The sequence below is a fragment of the Cordyceps javanica genome, chromosome 1 (assembly GCF_051103115.1).
Source record: "Cordyceps javanica chromosome 1, complete sequence".
Lineage (NCBI taxonomy): Eukaryota > Fungi > Ascomycota > Sordariomycetes > Hypocreales > Cordycipitaceae > Cordyceps > Cordyceps javanica.
The window spans coordinates 6,621,783-6,638,349 of record NC_139295.1 but is presented as its reverse complement, the minus strand read 5'-3'; the positions used below and the strand labels follow the sequence as shown (position 1 = coordinate 6,638,349).

General features: G+C 51.3%; 2 protein-coding genes across 2 annotated transcripts; both read left to right on the top strand.

Annotated features, from left to right (window-relative positions):
* Positions 1-3,226: 3,226 nt before the first annotated feature.
* On the top strand, positions 3,227-4,148 carry V2A60_002016 (P-loop containing nucleoside triphosphate hydrolase protein; the record flags this gene model as incomplete). Its single annotated transcript, XM_083253368.1, has 7 exons — positions 3,227-3,251; positions 3,302-3,328; positions 3,385-3,464; positions 3,513-3,535; positions 3,586-3,614; positions 3,662-3,919; positions 3,970-4,148. 7 exons carry the CDS (start codon positions 3,227-3,229, stop codon positions 4,146-4,148), a joined length of 621 nt encoding a protein of 206 aa, XP_083109494.1.
* Positions 4,149-13,061: 8,913 nt separating this feature from the next.
* V2A60_002015 (uncharacterized protein) lies at positions 13,062-14,867 on the top strand (the record flags this gene model as incomplete). The annotated part of the gene is made up of 1 exon (XM_083253367.1): positions 13,062-14,867. The coding sequence occupies one exon, from the start codon at positions 13,062-13,064 to the stop codon at positions 14,865-14,867; it is 1,806 nt and encodes a 601-aa protein (XP_083109493.1).
* Positions 14,868-16,567: the final 1,700 nt, after the last annotated feature.

The window sequence follows — 16,567 nt, the reverse complement described above, 5'->3', positions numbered from 1 at the left end:
AACTAAGTTAGTATCTGTATAGAGAGAGGTTCAGTACTGATTTTGGCAGAGAGACAGAGACATGGGACTCGGGGAGTGCGTCACCGACAACGGTCGATTATTTCGCTCATGGGATTTGAAATCATTTGATACATGGTTCAGGGTGCGCACGTACCAACGAGCCGTTGTTCCCTCATGTGTAAAGCTGGGAGTGGATAGTAAACTTGGCGGTACAACGGTAAGCGAATATAGGGTCGAAGTCAAAGACGTCAGAGGCGATTCAGGCCGACATCGACAATCAGGCAGCAGTTATCACCTTCACCCCTACTCAACGCTCCATGGTGTCTGTCCCAGCTAAGGAATGGCTGGAAGGCGAGGTGGAAGCCGGGTGGAAGGCTTGAGGGAAGAAACAGGACAGGAAAATCGGGCCGGTCAGGGGATTCTAGTGCGAGGGAAGGATTACACATTGACAACTTTACCGGTTCTTTCCTGCAAGTATCAACTCGGCGCAGCCATCGCGACATCCGAGGAGAAGCAAAGATCGACCGGGCTCACCAGAATCAGGGCTGGTGACTCGCCCGAGGCGAATAGATTTCGGTCGATTGTCACGGCACTCCCGCATTTCTGCGCCACAAGATTCGTAGACAGCGCCCCAAACCCTGAACCCTGAACCCATGTGGACTTGACTAATCCGTACATTCTCGTAGCGGAAAGCCGGAGACGAAACGTGTGAATCCTTGTACGCATATCCGTACTCTTGTTTCGTTTATTATGAAGAGGAGAAGGCGAGCCTAATGGGGTACTATGGGGATTTGGGCGGTGTTATAGCAACCATGTCAATAGTAAGTACAGATTCGGGCATGGAAAGTCAATGCATGAAAGATGACGACCCAGAAACAACAAACAGGTCAAAGATGAAAAAAAAAATTAAAAATTGAAAGGGACGGGAATGAAGAGCACACGGGAGAGGGGAAACTGCAGGGATTTAAAAATCCCTCTTATCAATGGCTTGATGATAGGCACATCAACTCCCCTTTGTAGTAACTGGGCTTGACTTCTTCTGGATGTGTAGCAGGGCGGACAACCCGACCGCTCGGCGCTTCTTCTGCTACCATGCATATCGAAGTATCGAAGCTGTTTTACATGAGACGACCTTGCAGCCACCAGGATTGACAGGTTCTTCTGTCCATCTGCTGGTCCAACCGAAAGCTTGGTGCCAAGGTGTCAGTCGGCGTTGTCTAAACATTGCAATCCAAGCTCGATGCTTGAATATATACTCGCTATCCCGTACCGGACTATACACCGGTTTCAAGTAGGAACATAATTACTCAGGAAACAGAACAAGTGAGAAACAAAGTTATTACCCTGCAATTGAATAAAAGCACAGCCATGATCCTGCTTGAACTACGAAATTAAGCAGCCCCGCCAGACCACTTATTTTCAAATCTCCATTAAGAACAAGCCTCGCGTCTCAGCTATAGAGGACATGTTTATTATTCGCTGCGATTATCTTTGGCTTTGTTTATTATTCCATTGTCTTGACATGACTTGCAGCTCAGCGCCGAACCTTGAGTAAGTGCTTTGCTTAGCAAATCCATCCCTCGCGCAAGGTACGTACCGAGTTGTCTGCAAACAATCAATCGCAGGCCAGCTTGCCAGCTGCCAAGCACAAACGGGCCGGACTCTACCTGCTCGGTACATCCGCCACAACCAACAACCCTTTTGCTCCTCAGGTCACTCGCCCGTACTTCTAACACGAATTACTAAACCACCACCACCAACCGTCTTCTTGACGCCTTTTCTTCTCGACTCTTCTTCCTTTTCTGCTCCCGCTTTGTCCGGCTTCATTTCCCTCTCCCCTGGGCTTCTCCATCAAAGCTTCGCTTGCTTCCTTCGCCCAGTCGTCTACTGAAAACTACCTACGCGCCTCCGTTCGTAAGGCTACGCTGCTTCAAATCTATCGCCGTCCAACAAACTGATCGGTGTTGATCTGCGCTCATTGCTCTTCCTACCCTCGACGCCATAACTACGCTACCCGCCCAACAGCGCGCCACAAAATTTTCGGTCCGTGCCAGCCTGACAGACGCAACAGCTCTGAAAAAGCAGGGCGGCAAAAGGTCTTGATGCCCAGCCCTTCTACTTGCACCAAGCCTGGCAAAATCAACGACACCTTGTTCCCCTCCTGCTCCAAAGCCACCCCCCTTTCACCCCCACCACACTACTGCTTCTTCAAGCAAGCTCCCAGCTCGAGCTCCAGCTTAGCACCAGCGGCCTGGCTCGACCATTCAAGCGCAAGTACCAGACCAATTCTAGTGGCTCACTGTTCCCTGCAGCTACCTGGCCAGCTCCTAGTTTGGTCGTCGCTACTGGCCCAACAAGACTACCACCGACAATACGATTGGGTGTGGCCCCGGCTTGTGGGTTCTTTCGTTGCTCGACTCCTCGGCCTGGTTCGCCGGTACTTTCCTTGGAGAGAGAGGAGGACAACGGGGGGAAGGCAACAAGAAGAATCGAGACAGGACGACATCGAAAAACTTCTTCAACCCACATCGCTAGCGTCTCGCGCTGTGAGCACAACGGACTTGACCCGGCTGCCAGCTTTGACCACCACCACGTTTCTTCTTACCCACGCACCGAATGCATGCTGCCAGCCGCCTTGGCCATTCATTTATAAAGTCAACGGGCTCCCTACACGCAATTGCGCCTCGGTCGCCTCGAAAAGGGCAAAGTGAATACGTCCCCTCGAAAAAGGCCGCTAACCAGCTTGCATCATCTCGGCCGACCACGACCGACCACTACCAGTACCAAGCAAGACCACTGCAACATCGCGCCCAAATCCACATCCCTCACACCGCCCCCATCGAAAACGACGCCTCTTGCAGCTGACCTCTTTACTCTATTGATTGATTCAGATTTCTGGGCAGTCTGTACAAATTCGGCCGACACTCTTTTTCATCCGGATCCCTGTTCCGGCTCCGCCCTGCCAATCATAGCTACCCGTCATATATTCAACTTCGGTCGCCGCCACCAGCTGCCCGATCTGCGTGCGTCCTGCACTTCGCCGCTCACTCTCAGCCTTCCTGTCACGCACTTCTTCATCCCTTTTACCACTGAGCGTAATTGCGCACAGAAATCGTCTTTCTGGGCATTTTAATAGCGATGGGGCGACTCAATTACTCAACAAAGCATGTAATCCCTGCCTTGTCCGTTTAGAACTGTGGCTAATTTTCTAGCAGCCGGGAGCTCCATGTTGTGGTCCTCGGAGCCGGTTCGTACCACCTCATCTCTTACACTTTATGCCCCATCAGCTGATAATTGGCAGGTGGTGTTGGAAAAAGCTGCTTGACAGGTACAGTCTCATCGAGCGTGCCTCTACGATCTGCCAACCCTCTGACGCACTTATAGCCCAATTTGTACACAATGAATGGATCGAGAGTTACGATCCGACCATTGAAGATTCCTACCGCACACAAATACAAGTTGATGTACGTATCTCACATTCTTCTATTCTTCCCCCATTAATATCTCGATAGGGCCGCCAAGTGGTTTTGGAAATGTGAGAGGCATTGCTGATATCGAAATGCTTTCGTTACTGATGTCGAATAGCCTTGACACCGCCGGCACTGAGCAATTTGGTGCGCATTTTTGTCTCATACTATGGCTCTTGGCTAACGTATCACAGTTGCAATGCGCGACCTATACATGAAGACGGGGCAAGGATTTTTGTTGGTCTTTAGCATTACGTCGCCTTCCTCTCTGAGTGAACTTGCGGGTCTACGCGAAGAAATTATCCGTATTAAAGATGATGAGAATATTCCTATGGTTATAGTAGGAAACAAAGCAGACTTGGAAGATAGTCGCGCTGTTCCTCGCGCCAAAGGATTTTCAATATCGCAACGTTGGGGTTCCCCATACTATGAAGCAAGCGCCAGGACTCGCAGTACGTCTATCTTAACCTCAACCTTCGAAACGACTGCTAACATGCAGTAGCAAACGTGGATGAAGTATTCATCGATCTCTCCCGGCAGATGCTACGAAAAGACGACGACTACCTTGGCTCTGGTGATGCAGACGATAGCTTCAAGTTCGACTCTACCAAGGGCGGTTTAAGGAGACGCCACAGGCTGCGCTTCCGCGAAAATGGGCAGCCACGATGTGTGATTCTATAAGACCACCAACCCATCCGGTTCACCTACGGCAGCTTGAGGCTGTGTTGTGAGCTTGCAGTGCACATTTTTGTCCTTCATTCGAAGAGCAGGTTTCTTCCCAACACGGCAATCATTGACTCTATTGCGATATACCCGACAGGAGTAACAGCTAGCGATGCTGCTAATTCTCTTTTTTGTGCTTTTTTTAATATATATATGCCTAGCAAGACGTTAATACGATCATATGAGGGCCTCGGCACACCCATTGCTGGGCATTCAAGGTTTGCAATATGGAAACGGTTATTAAAAGGACATAGGTGGCTTACAGGCGTCATATTTTAGAGGCCTTATTTATCTTGGGAGTCTCTGCATTGGGTTCAAACTTTCGTATATACCCGTCGTTGTTTTCTATTCAAGTTTGTTTCTAGTTTTTCCGCTTCACTGCGCTAGCAGTGACTTTGCTGAGTGGCCCTCCTCTCCCCAAACAATCCACGCAAGCCGAGTACAGAACATCATGCTCTCTCAACACATATCTAATATCAAGGTTATTTTTGACTGTGATTACATACAATGGGTCATGTTGCGAAAAAAGGCTTACATGCAGCCTCTCGGTGAGCCAAACAGTTATCGCTTGCAGCAAGTACTCATGACGTAGGCTGCACGTGGGTACTTCGGTGCAGTTTGACAGCCTGGCGCATTGGCCGTGAAATGAGGTGCGACCCAGGCGGCACGGGTGTACAGGGATTGGATAGGCTGCGCAGGATACATTAGTGCCGGGGGGGACGGCAGACTGAGCGGCGAGGCTCTGTCAACAGCTTGTCGCCCAGCTGAGGTGAGGGATACAAGTGTCGGCCATATTGGGCTTGTGTGGTGGTGCGATATTCTCTTGAGGCAAATTGTGGTGGTGTATATTGATGATTGAGCCAGATGTGCTCTTTTCCATGCACATGGGGCATGAATGGAAGACGGTACAATAGACACGCTTGGCAAAGTCGATGGCGTGACAGATGTCAGTGTATGCTCAAACAAGGGCTATGGGAAGAAACCGGTAAGATTTGCGTATCTCGACTATGCGTCTTCAATAATGTCTAGATTACGACAGGAACTTTGTGACGAACGCGACGGTCTGGAAAGCCTTGATACATTTGCTCGTGTTTCGTGTCTGAATCGAAACGAATTCTCAGCATTGCAATGTTGTGCCTGAGTTCCAACTACATTGACTGTATCCTCTTCGTCGCATTCTACCCTGTGAGCAATTGGTAACTTCAGGCGATTACTATTTTTTTGCCAGGCAAGGTGTGAGGCCGCCTATCGGAAGATGGATGAATCCTGGCATGCGGTATAGTAAGGTTTCGACCCGCGACCAGGACGATTTGCCCCAACTACCTTGTTCAAGTGCTGAAGTTACCCGATGTAGTAGGACACGACAAGAATGTCTGTAGAATGAATGCGTGTCCATTTTTAGCGACAAAATACACGGCAACGGAATAACCAGTCGATATTATTAACCAAGAGAGACTGCGTCAAACTGAATGCTCAACCGCCGTTGTGCCAGCTCTTTACGCCACAACAGGCTACCTGACGGCTCGACATGTTACATTTTGAGTAGAAGATCATCTTTGTGCTTTACCTCGTCGCAAGTCAGTATCGGGAGTTTCTGGTAAGATCAGACTGAGTCGACTTGGCATAACCTTTTCGATTTCTCGGCCATTATTCGAGCACAATCTGGGCAGGGGACAGATATCTCCTGCGGCCATGAGGAGATGAAGAACGAGAAAAAGAAGGGGACCGGTGCTAGACAAGTTTCAGAGAAATCTGTGGCCCCGAATCCGACTTTCTGAGTCTTTTGAGACCTGCCTTGATACCGGCCACACTGCCCGGGTAACTATTGTAGGTGGTAATATGACCCCAATAAAGCAAGCTCTCGCGGACGTCCGAGCCGAGCACAACGCCCCCAGTGTACGATGCCCAATTCTTGAGAAATTTACAGTACACACTTGCCATCTGAGACGTATTTGACATCTGATACGCCCGTTGCATAGACGTATCGAGTTGTTTACGCGTGTTCCTGCAGCCCGCCGACTCGATTCACACGTTCGATTGTTGCGAGCATCTGTTCATGGGTACGCCATTGTCACTTTGTTCTTGGTACCTGCCGGCCAGTATCATTCTCAGGAGCCCACAGCCGCTGTCAATGAGGAATGCGGCAACGAAAAAAAGGTTCACGAATGATGGGCCGGAGGCGATTACACACAGTGACGAAGGGTATTGCAGCGGCAAAATTACACGCGCACTATTGCTCGGCGACGGCTGGTGGTTTTTGCGCTTTACTCTGTCCTTTTTCCCCAGAGTGGAAGCGGGAGTTGATCGAGGCCAGCATAGGAGGAGTGCCTTGGTCGACTCTATTGTGACGCCATCAACCTTTTGCTTTAGTGATGGATACAAGTCATGCTGAGATGATGAGACGTCTTGGTGCTTGGCCTGTCCATTTTCTCGCCGACTCAGCTTTCGGCTCATCCACTTGGTATCATCCAGTCTCGTTCCTTTGATGCGGGAGGTGAGTGTCGTTGGTATTGTCAGTGTTGTGGTGTTGGAGAGAAGCATCGGCACAGGTACAATTTCGGCATCGGCGAGGATTCTGGCAGCTACTCTCGTCTCTGAGGTGAGCGGGCATCGTTGTCGCAGTCATTGCGGCTGCTGTCCGGGAAACCTCGGATCTCGGCCCTTTGGCCCGCACCTTTCGGGCTCGAGACAAGGAGCACCATGTCTGCCCCTTGATGGAGAGCCCTTGCATGGTGATCTCGATTCTACGGCGGGTGGCGCGGAAACTTGATGCAGTTTCAGGATCGTTGACCGCGAAGCCGGCATCATCCTCATCCAAGGCGGCGAAAACGTCACATCACAATTTCTCTCGCAACTACGGGCACCCTATCCACAACCTGCATCGAGAGATGATTCAGCTTGGCACAGTCCATATGTTTTTTTCCCAGTTGGTTTTGTTCATTTGCGCCGTCTGGATACCAGCAGGCATGGAGCTGCCTGAGCCTTACATAGCTACCAACTCTACACCACGCTCGCCCTGTACCTTGGCCGCCATCTGAATACGGCTGCGTGGGCGAGCACTGCTGAGGATTTTGCAAGCGAGCTGATGCGTAAAAAGGCCAGCAAGAGCGACAATATCGTCATATAAAGGATGAATTAAAAAAAACCTTTTATTGGCGTGACGATGGAGTCACGTCGTAGCTTGAAAGTTTCGTCATATATGATGTACATAGTTTCGTCATGATATCATACGGATCATTTATGGAATGAACACACAATGCGGTAATATACATGACCATATCATTCAGAGGACTCTTTCACTAGAGAAGCGGCCAATACAGTACAACTGCACGACTGCAGCCTTGAGATTGAACGCCGATGTAGGCCATGTTCTCTTGACTGACATCAAGATCATCGTGCGCAAACAGTACTCTGCGGCCTTGGTCGAGCCAAAAGTTCAAAAATGCAGTTATTTCAATACCCTCGCTACCCCAAGTGGCCCATGCGGCTCGTGACTGTGCTCTTCCTGCCTGAAAAGCGAGCGTTGTGGCTCCGCCACCACTGCTGGATTAGACAATACGTCCAACGACATCATCACAGACAAGGCAGGGCAAGACTGTCTCTGCGCCGTCTCGAGCCACCAGGATCGCGGATCTGTGACTTTTAGTAGCACAGGAGCAAGGAGGTACTTTGTGTAACTCGTACTGATCAATTTTGAGTTCCATTTACCCATTGAGTGCAACCACATGGGCGGCAACACATGTGCATCCCGAGAATTTCGGGTAGCGCTTTTGTGTAATGACCGAGGGCGACAACGAGGACGAAGATGGCGAAAGAAAGTCTAGATTATCGCCTACGTGGCGCCCATCAGTAGTTTGACAGTCACCAAGTCATGAGTCATCTACTTTCACACATTCACCATACGGTCCTGGTCTTGGAAACTACGGTGTCGTTATGGTTAGCATCGACTCTAGCTGCGTGATGGTCCTGCAGGGATTCTAGGCGAGGAGTCATTTTAAGAAAGTCTACCACAAGTCTACCCTAAATAGAGTAAATAACCTTAAACCATCGTAGTAGACCCCCAAGAGGCTTAATCAGGTAGCCTCTAGGGAGATGGCGATGGGCTAGATGAATCCGCATTAGTATCGGGCTTGTACAAAGTCATTTTTTCTTGTAAATAGCCCTTGCGGGCGCCTTTTTCTCTTTTTAGGGTTTCCCTCTGGCGGTAGTTAAAATGGCAATCCAGATCCAACACAATACTACTTATACTAGTTCGCCTATCTGCGACAGACAACAAAGAGGGACCACAAGGAGCGCGCGACAGATCTCCATACCCACTCAGAAGACCACTTTGCCCGTCCTCCACCCCCCGGAAGGACCATCCGCGGTGGAAATGCCCTTGCCTGGGCTCGACGAGGACCCTCCGGCGCGCATATAGTGTCAGCCCGTGGTCCTCCACCGATGTGATGGCTGTGCGCGCAAGATGGCGCGTGGTGGTTGCTTGATTTGTGCTCGTTTCAAAAAATTACCGGCATGATGGTGGGCCGGGGGCTTTTTTTTTTTTTTTTTTTTTTTGTTCATGCAATGTGGCTCGGAACCATGCGGCTGGGTTCACCAAGGGGGTGTAAGCTGATCGGTGACGAAAGGATTTGGTTGCAACACGCTACTTGAGCAAAACTAGCTGCCAGATGTACAGAATAATGGTCCATGATTTTCCTTGTTGTGAAAGCTGCAGGAACTGGTTTGGTGGGCGTGGATACAAGTCGCATAGCACGAAACTATCAAGAGGTGTGTGGCGAAAGAATGCGCTTTTTTCGGACGGCACCGACAATCTTGGAGAGGTCGCTGTCCTATAAGTAGCAACAGTGGTACAGAAACGAGTGACGATACGCGACGAGAGCGGGAGTGTGCCGCAATGCTGGGGTCATGGTGATTTGATGCTGTGCTGCCGTGGATAACTATTTGGTAGGCCCAGGATGGCACCGTCGGTGGGTGCGGGGGGGCTTGGGGGGCTTTCGAGTGCGCATGCTAGTTATAGAACGGCAACATGTCACTTCGTGCTGTGTATTAGAAGAAAAACCATCATACGGCATTTCAGGCTCTGTCTGACCTGATTCGGTACATGGGATGGCAGCCACCGCAGCACCGCAGCACCGCAGCAGGGCAATGCGGCTGAGGCAGACAGGCACGCAGGCGCAGCAGTGCACCCATTGGTGAATCAATCCAACGAGAGCTGACGCGCTGGCACATGGGATTGCAGCCGTCAGTGGCCTGTGGCGTAGGAGCGAGGATTCATGTCGAGACGGCGTTGTGTGGCGTGCGCAAACGACGATTCGTCATGGAAGCTCACGAAAGGGCTGTTTGCGGTATACAAGAGCAAAGAGACGTGGAAAACACACACACAACCCCCGTGCGAAATGCGAAGACGACGTACAATCTCTCTCCCGCCGGCCGGCTGCAGCGCCATGTGTGTGCGTTAGCGGATCGATCAATCCCCCACACCAAGAGTCGAGGGCAGCATGACACTGTGACGCTATCAGTACTGGCAACCCTACCCTCTCTGCAGGTTTTAGGACGGGCGGCGGCGCTGCTGGGACCGAGAGCCCATGGCAAAAATAAAATAAAATAAAAATTAACAATAAACAATAAAAGTGGCAAACCGAAACGCGTAAGTTTGGGTCATTGATGATGAAGTCGCGTTAATTTCGGGGCATTTCACGTTGGTCCATACTGAGTACGATCCGGAGAGAGAGAGGGGGGGGCAAGGACAGACAGACCCCAGAACAAGTTGCTGGGCGGAGAGACAAAGCAAGGGAGGGAAAGAAGAAAACAGAAGCACCATGACAGCGCCGCGTCGGGGGCGGGGGATAAACACAGGGAGACGGGATGGGATTTCGACTGCGACAGATTTTCCTGTCAGCATCCAGATCCAACCCACTCGATTTGTTAAGGAAAGGCAAGACACAACACCGTCGCAGTGGAAATAACACGCTGACGATGGCGATGATGAGCAAGGACGAAAGAATTATGAAAAAAAAAAAAAAAAAAAAAAAAACAGCGGGCCGCGAGCGTCACAAGGTCTGCCGCAATTTTAGCATTCGACTCTAGCCTTTCCAAACCCTCTTTGCCTCTTTGCCTCTCTCTCACGGCCCCCTCTCGACTTTGACTTTTTCTCTCTCTCTCAACCACCAGTGCACCACCCGATGCGCTCGGCCTCCGATTGGTCGGATTACAAAAAAAAAAAACATGGCCATTGATGCGCACACCCTTGCTTTGGCCAGAGCTAAGCCTTTTTCGATCAACTGGTTTCCCTTTGGCTTGTGGCTCTTTTTCTCTCTTTATAGTTGCACGCCCTCGAGTTGCGCCTGGCCCGGCCGGCCTCGCATACCGGTTGAGCTGGTTGCAGTTGGATGACTATGTGATGTTGGCTTTTTCTTAGAAAATTTTTTTTTGTAAAAATTCGCGGATACTGGGTGGCGACAAATGGATAAGAAAGCAGGAAATCAAAGTGGTCTGATAAAGAAAGAAGCTTTCTTTGTCTGTCGCGCTCGGTATGTCTGATAAGTTAGTAGTAGTGATACTACTCAGTACGGATAGGCAAGCTGGATAGGTAGCCGTGATTGGGTGTCGGCCGATAAATAACACCTGGATGGGTATTGACAGACAGCACGGTATACCCGGCGCAGAGAAAATCTCGCATACGAAAGAGCACTCAGTAGGGCCAAGGCATAATGGACTCGATTCATAGTTATGCGCTTGACTTTGCAGACGGATCAATTCATGTGCATGCCGAGGCCGTATCGCTCAAGTCATAATTGGTGACACGAGAGGTGCTAGGTGAATCAGCAGTTGTAACTTTTGGCGCGTTGATTTTTATCATCATCTTTTTTCGATTTCGACGTTGATTTTTTTTTCTTCATTTACTAATTTTTTTCTCCGAAAAAAAGGCTCCAACATGACTTCATCGTCGGGGCGAGAGCTTCCACAAAGAGGGTCGACAATTGTAGGGATGCGATCGAGAAAGCGGCCCCGGTTCCGCAAGCGACAGCCCATATGGGAAATCGCAACAAGACCAGAGGGCAAAAGGGTAAACTACTGAGTACCAGCTACTCATCAAGTAAAATGGGCTTGTCTCACGGGTCATTTACGAACGCGACGCCCCTGGACTAGAAACAGAGTGTGTGGGCACATTCTAGCGCACGCCCTGCCACTAGGCACTAGGAGCAGGCTCCAGTCCCGACCAGGACAAGCTCGGACCGGGCTGCCCCATGGGCTGTTGCCTGCGGGCGAGTGAGAGAGCAGGGCAGACTGGCAGGCTGGCAGGCTGGCAGGCACGCAAGGACAAGACGGAAGAGAAAGGGACGGAGTGCGTCGAGGCGAGAGAGAGAGAGAAGAGGGTGTGGTGCGGTGTGATGTAGTGTGGTGTGGTGGTAGCGCATGTGGTCAGAATCTGGTACCGGGAGCGCGGAGGAGGAGGGGGAGGGCAAAAGACGTGCCGCCCGTATGCAGCATGCATGTACGTCGGCCACCAAGCCCAGAAAGACGGCAAAGACCTGCATCTAGAGCAGCAAGAGCAGCAAGAGTCAGCGGCGATGCAGCTGGTACCTACATTTGCGACCTGGACCGAGCCAGGCGGCGCATTATCTGGCAAACAGGCTCGATGCTGGTGGACTGCTAACTCGGTAGAGTTGGACTGCGCCCACCCACCCTTGCACACCACACTAAAACAGGCCAGCCAAAAAAGACAGGCCAGACAGACACACACACACACACCTACCAGTACGCCAGACTCCAGACTCAAGATACTCGCCCGCGCCCGCTTCCGCCCACCAAAACTCCAGGTACCGACTGTCTCTCCGCCGCCGCCTCTGCTGGTGCTGCTGGTGCTGCTGGTGCTGCTGGTGCTGCTGTTGCCGCTAAAAGTAAGTACTGTCCTGCGCTCGCTGTCCCACGCCCACGCCCACGCCTACGCCCACACCCACGCCTCTCGCCCTCACTACCTTAGTAGGTACTACTCCGTACTGCACTTGCACTGCACTGCTCAGTGGCGGCGCGCCTCCTCGCCCTCCCATCTCAGCCATCTGCCGCCGTTCTTTTCTACCTTTTGCATCCCCAAACCATCGCTTGGCCACCAGTCCTCCTCGCCTAATTATTCTATTTATTTTTTCCTTTTCCTCCTAGTCAATACTTTTTGCATCTGCCGCCAACCGTGTTGCATTTCTTTTTTTTTTTCTCCTTCCCCTCCTCCTCCATCATCACTTTACCCTTTCGCGACGCTGCTATTCGATCCTGCTCATCGCCCTTCCCCATCATCCCTTGGCCGACCGTGCATCTTCCCACGCAAGCTACACACAAACATACATCAGCCTTTCCATACGCGACCTTTTTATTCATTGCGCCACCAGCATAATCTCGAGATCATCGCTAGTTTCCAACGCGATACGCGATTTCGCTTTTTTTTCGCCCGGCGTCATCTCCTCCTTCCCCCCCAAACATCCCCCCGCGCGCGCGACGGAAACGCCCCTCGGTCCATCTCGTCATCGCGATCCCGTTTGCAGAGTCGCGACTGCACCGCTCTGCATCGTCTCGCCCGCGCAACGACTGTCGCGTCCGCTAAATACTGCCTGCCGTCTTCTCGCACCATCGAGAAACCGCTCGTTTCTTTTGCGCCGCCCAACCGACATTATTTGCGACGGCGCTGCCCCCCCGAGACTATTTCTCGTCTGATTTTGCGACGGCGCCCTTGCGATCGAACGACGACTCTGCGCGACCGTGACTGCAATCTCCCGAATCGCGACTGCGAATCTGTCGCATTGTTACCCCCAACATTATACCCGCCACGCGAGCAACACGTCACTCTGTTTCAAAACGCATGCACCTCACCTTCGGGCGATGAACACTGGCCGCAAATTGTCGCCAACTCAACCTCCAGTTGGTTCCCCTAGCGCATCCGGGCAACACTCCCAGTCCAACCGCTCAAGCCCTTTTGCGCCGTCCTCGGACGCAGAATCCGGCTCCATGGCTGCTACCGCCTTTCCCACCACTTCTCACGCCTTTCGGCCTGCTACCTCGGGCCAAATATCGCGCCCCTTCGCCGTCAACGGCCGTGGTACAGCCGTCGATCGTGGTTTCGCCGAGTCAATCGGCACCCCATTCTCCAACTCTCCCGCCCCGTCTGCCATCCGCGTCCTGCTTCGCCGCCTCCCTCTCAGCTTCTCCGAGGAAGCCATCCGCCTCATGCTAGTCTGGTCGCAAGAGCTCATCGATGTTCAGCTGCTCTCCCCCGAAAAATCTGAAGACGACGGCTTCCGCGCCGCCCTTCTCCGCTTCAAGACCATGCATGGCGCCACCGAGGCCAAGAATATGCTTGACGGTCGCTCCAACATCTCCAATGATGCCGAAATGATTGTTGAGATCCTTAACCCCGGCGGCGCCACTGGTCGCCGCTTCAACGAAGGCTCCCAGCCTGCCGGCAACGGCTACATCCCTACCTCTGCCGCGCCTGGGGGGCCCTCTAGCCGCCAGCAGGCTCAGTTCACAGCTCCCTTTCAGTCCCGAGACAAGCTACCTTCTAGCATCTTCCCTGGCCACGAGTTTGTCCCTGGAGAAAATGGCTTCCAAAGTATCTTCGCCCCACAATCGCCAATTGGAAACCATCTCAACCACGTCTCGGATCGAAATCACATCTCGAGCAAGTCTCTCATCACTGGCGACTACAACGATGATGACGACACGAGCAACCTCTTGAAGGACCCTGTTGCCTACGCCGAGAGCAACGCCCCTCAGAGCACCCCTTTCGGCCGACGTGCCACAGCGCCCCAGATTCCAGTCAATCAGATGGCGGGCCTCTCTCTCAACACCAGCAGCCCACCGGGTCCTTCCTCCTTGCCGCCACACATGAACTCGCTTTCCCCCGTCGGCAATGTGCCTGGCAGCAATGGCTCCAACATTAGCTTCAACCCACCTCCTTCGGCGCCACCTGGCCAGCACTTCCCCCGCCACAACTTCCCGCCTGTGAACCCGGCCGACCAGAACCCGCCATGCAACACGCTTTACGTGGGTAATCTACCTATTGATACATCCGAGGAGGAGCTCAAGGCCATGTTCTCCAAGCAGCGCGGCTACAAGCGCCTCTGCTTCCGTACAAAGCAGAACGGCCCCATGTGCTTTGTCGAGTTTGAAGACATTTCCTTTGCGACCAAGGCTCTGCACGAGTTGTATGGTCAACCTTTACACAACAGCGTCAAGGGTGGTATTCGTCTGAGCTTTTCCAAGAACCCGCTCGGTGTTCGGTCCGGCCAGGTGCCCGCCCAGGCCCCATCTATGCAGATGCCCAATGCCAACGGCATCGTCAACGGACCTTCCAATGGCTTCAGCGCCAACGGGCCGCCTCCTGGCTTATCTGCCCCGCCCGGTCTCGGAAGCGGACGCTCCAACTTCAACATCAACGGCGGAGGGAGCAACCAGCGACAGCAGTTTGGTTACCACGGTTATCCCACAGCCAACAACAATCCCTGGAACACGCCATCCTTTACCAGTGGTCATATGAATGGCGGTTCCGGCAACGGGCACGGCTCTGGCAATGGAGGGCACGGGCCCAGCAACGGCCACACTGGTCACAACTTGAACAGCGGCCACAGCTCCAACAACGGTCAATCGCCCAGCCTCTTTGGATCCCGCCACATGATTGGCCGTTAATGCTGCTGTACTCGTCAACACTTAGGAGGCATTCGCATCATGACCTGTGTGCCTGTCATTTGAGCGTATTATCAAACCACTCATTTCATCTTGCTGCCATATCACTGGTCCAACTATACCACGACACTGTGTGACCAGCACGAAGAACGACGTCTACTCGAATTCTGTCTTATTTTGTATTCAGCGGCGAAACAGCATGTATAAGATGTTGGAAATCATTTCCGCATCTAGCGACACAAGAAAAATTATCAAAAGCCGGGCTTTCAGTCCCAATCCAAAAAAAAAAAACCACTTTACGCATGTTTTCCCGGAGTATCACTTGATTCTATTTCCATTTTCAAACGCCGCCAACTTGATACGGTGTCATGTTCGCACAATGCGAGGGGGACAACAAGGAGCATGAAAACGGCTAAATACAACATTGGCGCACATCTGTTGTTTTCGTGCGAACGAGGAAGCTTTGCCACCTCGCTACATTTGCATTTGAAGATGCGCGGCCATCTACAAGAAGGGTTTACTTGGAGCCCGCCATGTGGGACTCTTACGCATCTTGGCGCATCCCTTTGCTCTTCTTCTGATTCTGCGACCGGTTCGCGCCCTCCGTCAGTACACTTGCTTTTCGGAGGTTTCTTGTTGCATGTCTAGACAAGAAGATGGATAACAAAGGTGTTTGCCTTTGTTTCTTTATACTTGGAGTAGCAAAATTTTGAAGGGTTTCTATATTTGGCATTCAGATGGCTTTTTTTGGGGGGGTTCAAACGGTACACAAAACAAGATACAATGCGGATTACGGAGCATTGGAGGGAGCTTTTAGCATGCGCAATCATGCTATCCCCCTGAAAAAAAGAAAAAAAAAACTCTTTTGTGGTTGCCTATGCGTTTTCCATCATGGTATACTGGCACTGGGTGTTTGGGGCTGTCTTTTCTGATCTTCAGAGCATTACAGGATTCTCAGGACTATTTTTTTTCCCCGGGCTGTGTGGCAGGCACGGCGTTGTTCCGTCTTTTTTGTGGTCTTTTTTCCCTTTTTTTCCTTCGAAATCATGGCTCTGGAGCAAAGGCACGGTCTAACATGTGTGTCGAGGGGTTACGGTGTTGCCTTTCCTTTTCTTTTTGGTTTTCCATCTTTCTTTCTTGTTTCTTTCTTCTTCTTTTCGCGTTGACCTTTGCTTTATCACTTGGTTACCGGTTTTTAATTGCCCATATTCTTTCTACCTCTTTTTCTTATTTCGAATTTTGTCCTTGGTTCTTGGTTTCTTGATTCTTTGATTCCCCCCCTCGTCTCCGCATGTCAAGCTCACGATTTTATTCTTTGGTTTTCCTTTGATGGTGGCTGATGACCAACAAAGAAGAAACAAATCATGAGCGAGGATTTCCAAGCGCCCGAACGCGTCGGTTGAAATGTTGTTTTTCTTGTTACATTTGCCCGCTGGTTTATTCCCGGGGGTTTGTGTGATTGGTTGACCCTTGACAGAAGCTTGGTTGTTTTTTTTTTCGATTTCATCGGCATCGGGAGCACAGCGCAGATTTAGTTTGAACTTTGTTCTGGTACAGTGTGTTTTGTGTGTGGTCTTTTTCTTTTTATTGGAAACTGGGACTCTTTTTTAACTTGGGATCTTTGGGTGGGTGCGTTGCTTGATCGGCGGCAGGTTTTCTTCTATTCTTGACTCTTTTTCTTTTACTTCTTTTACTTCCAATTA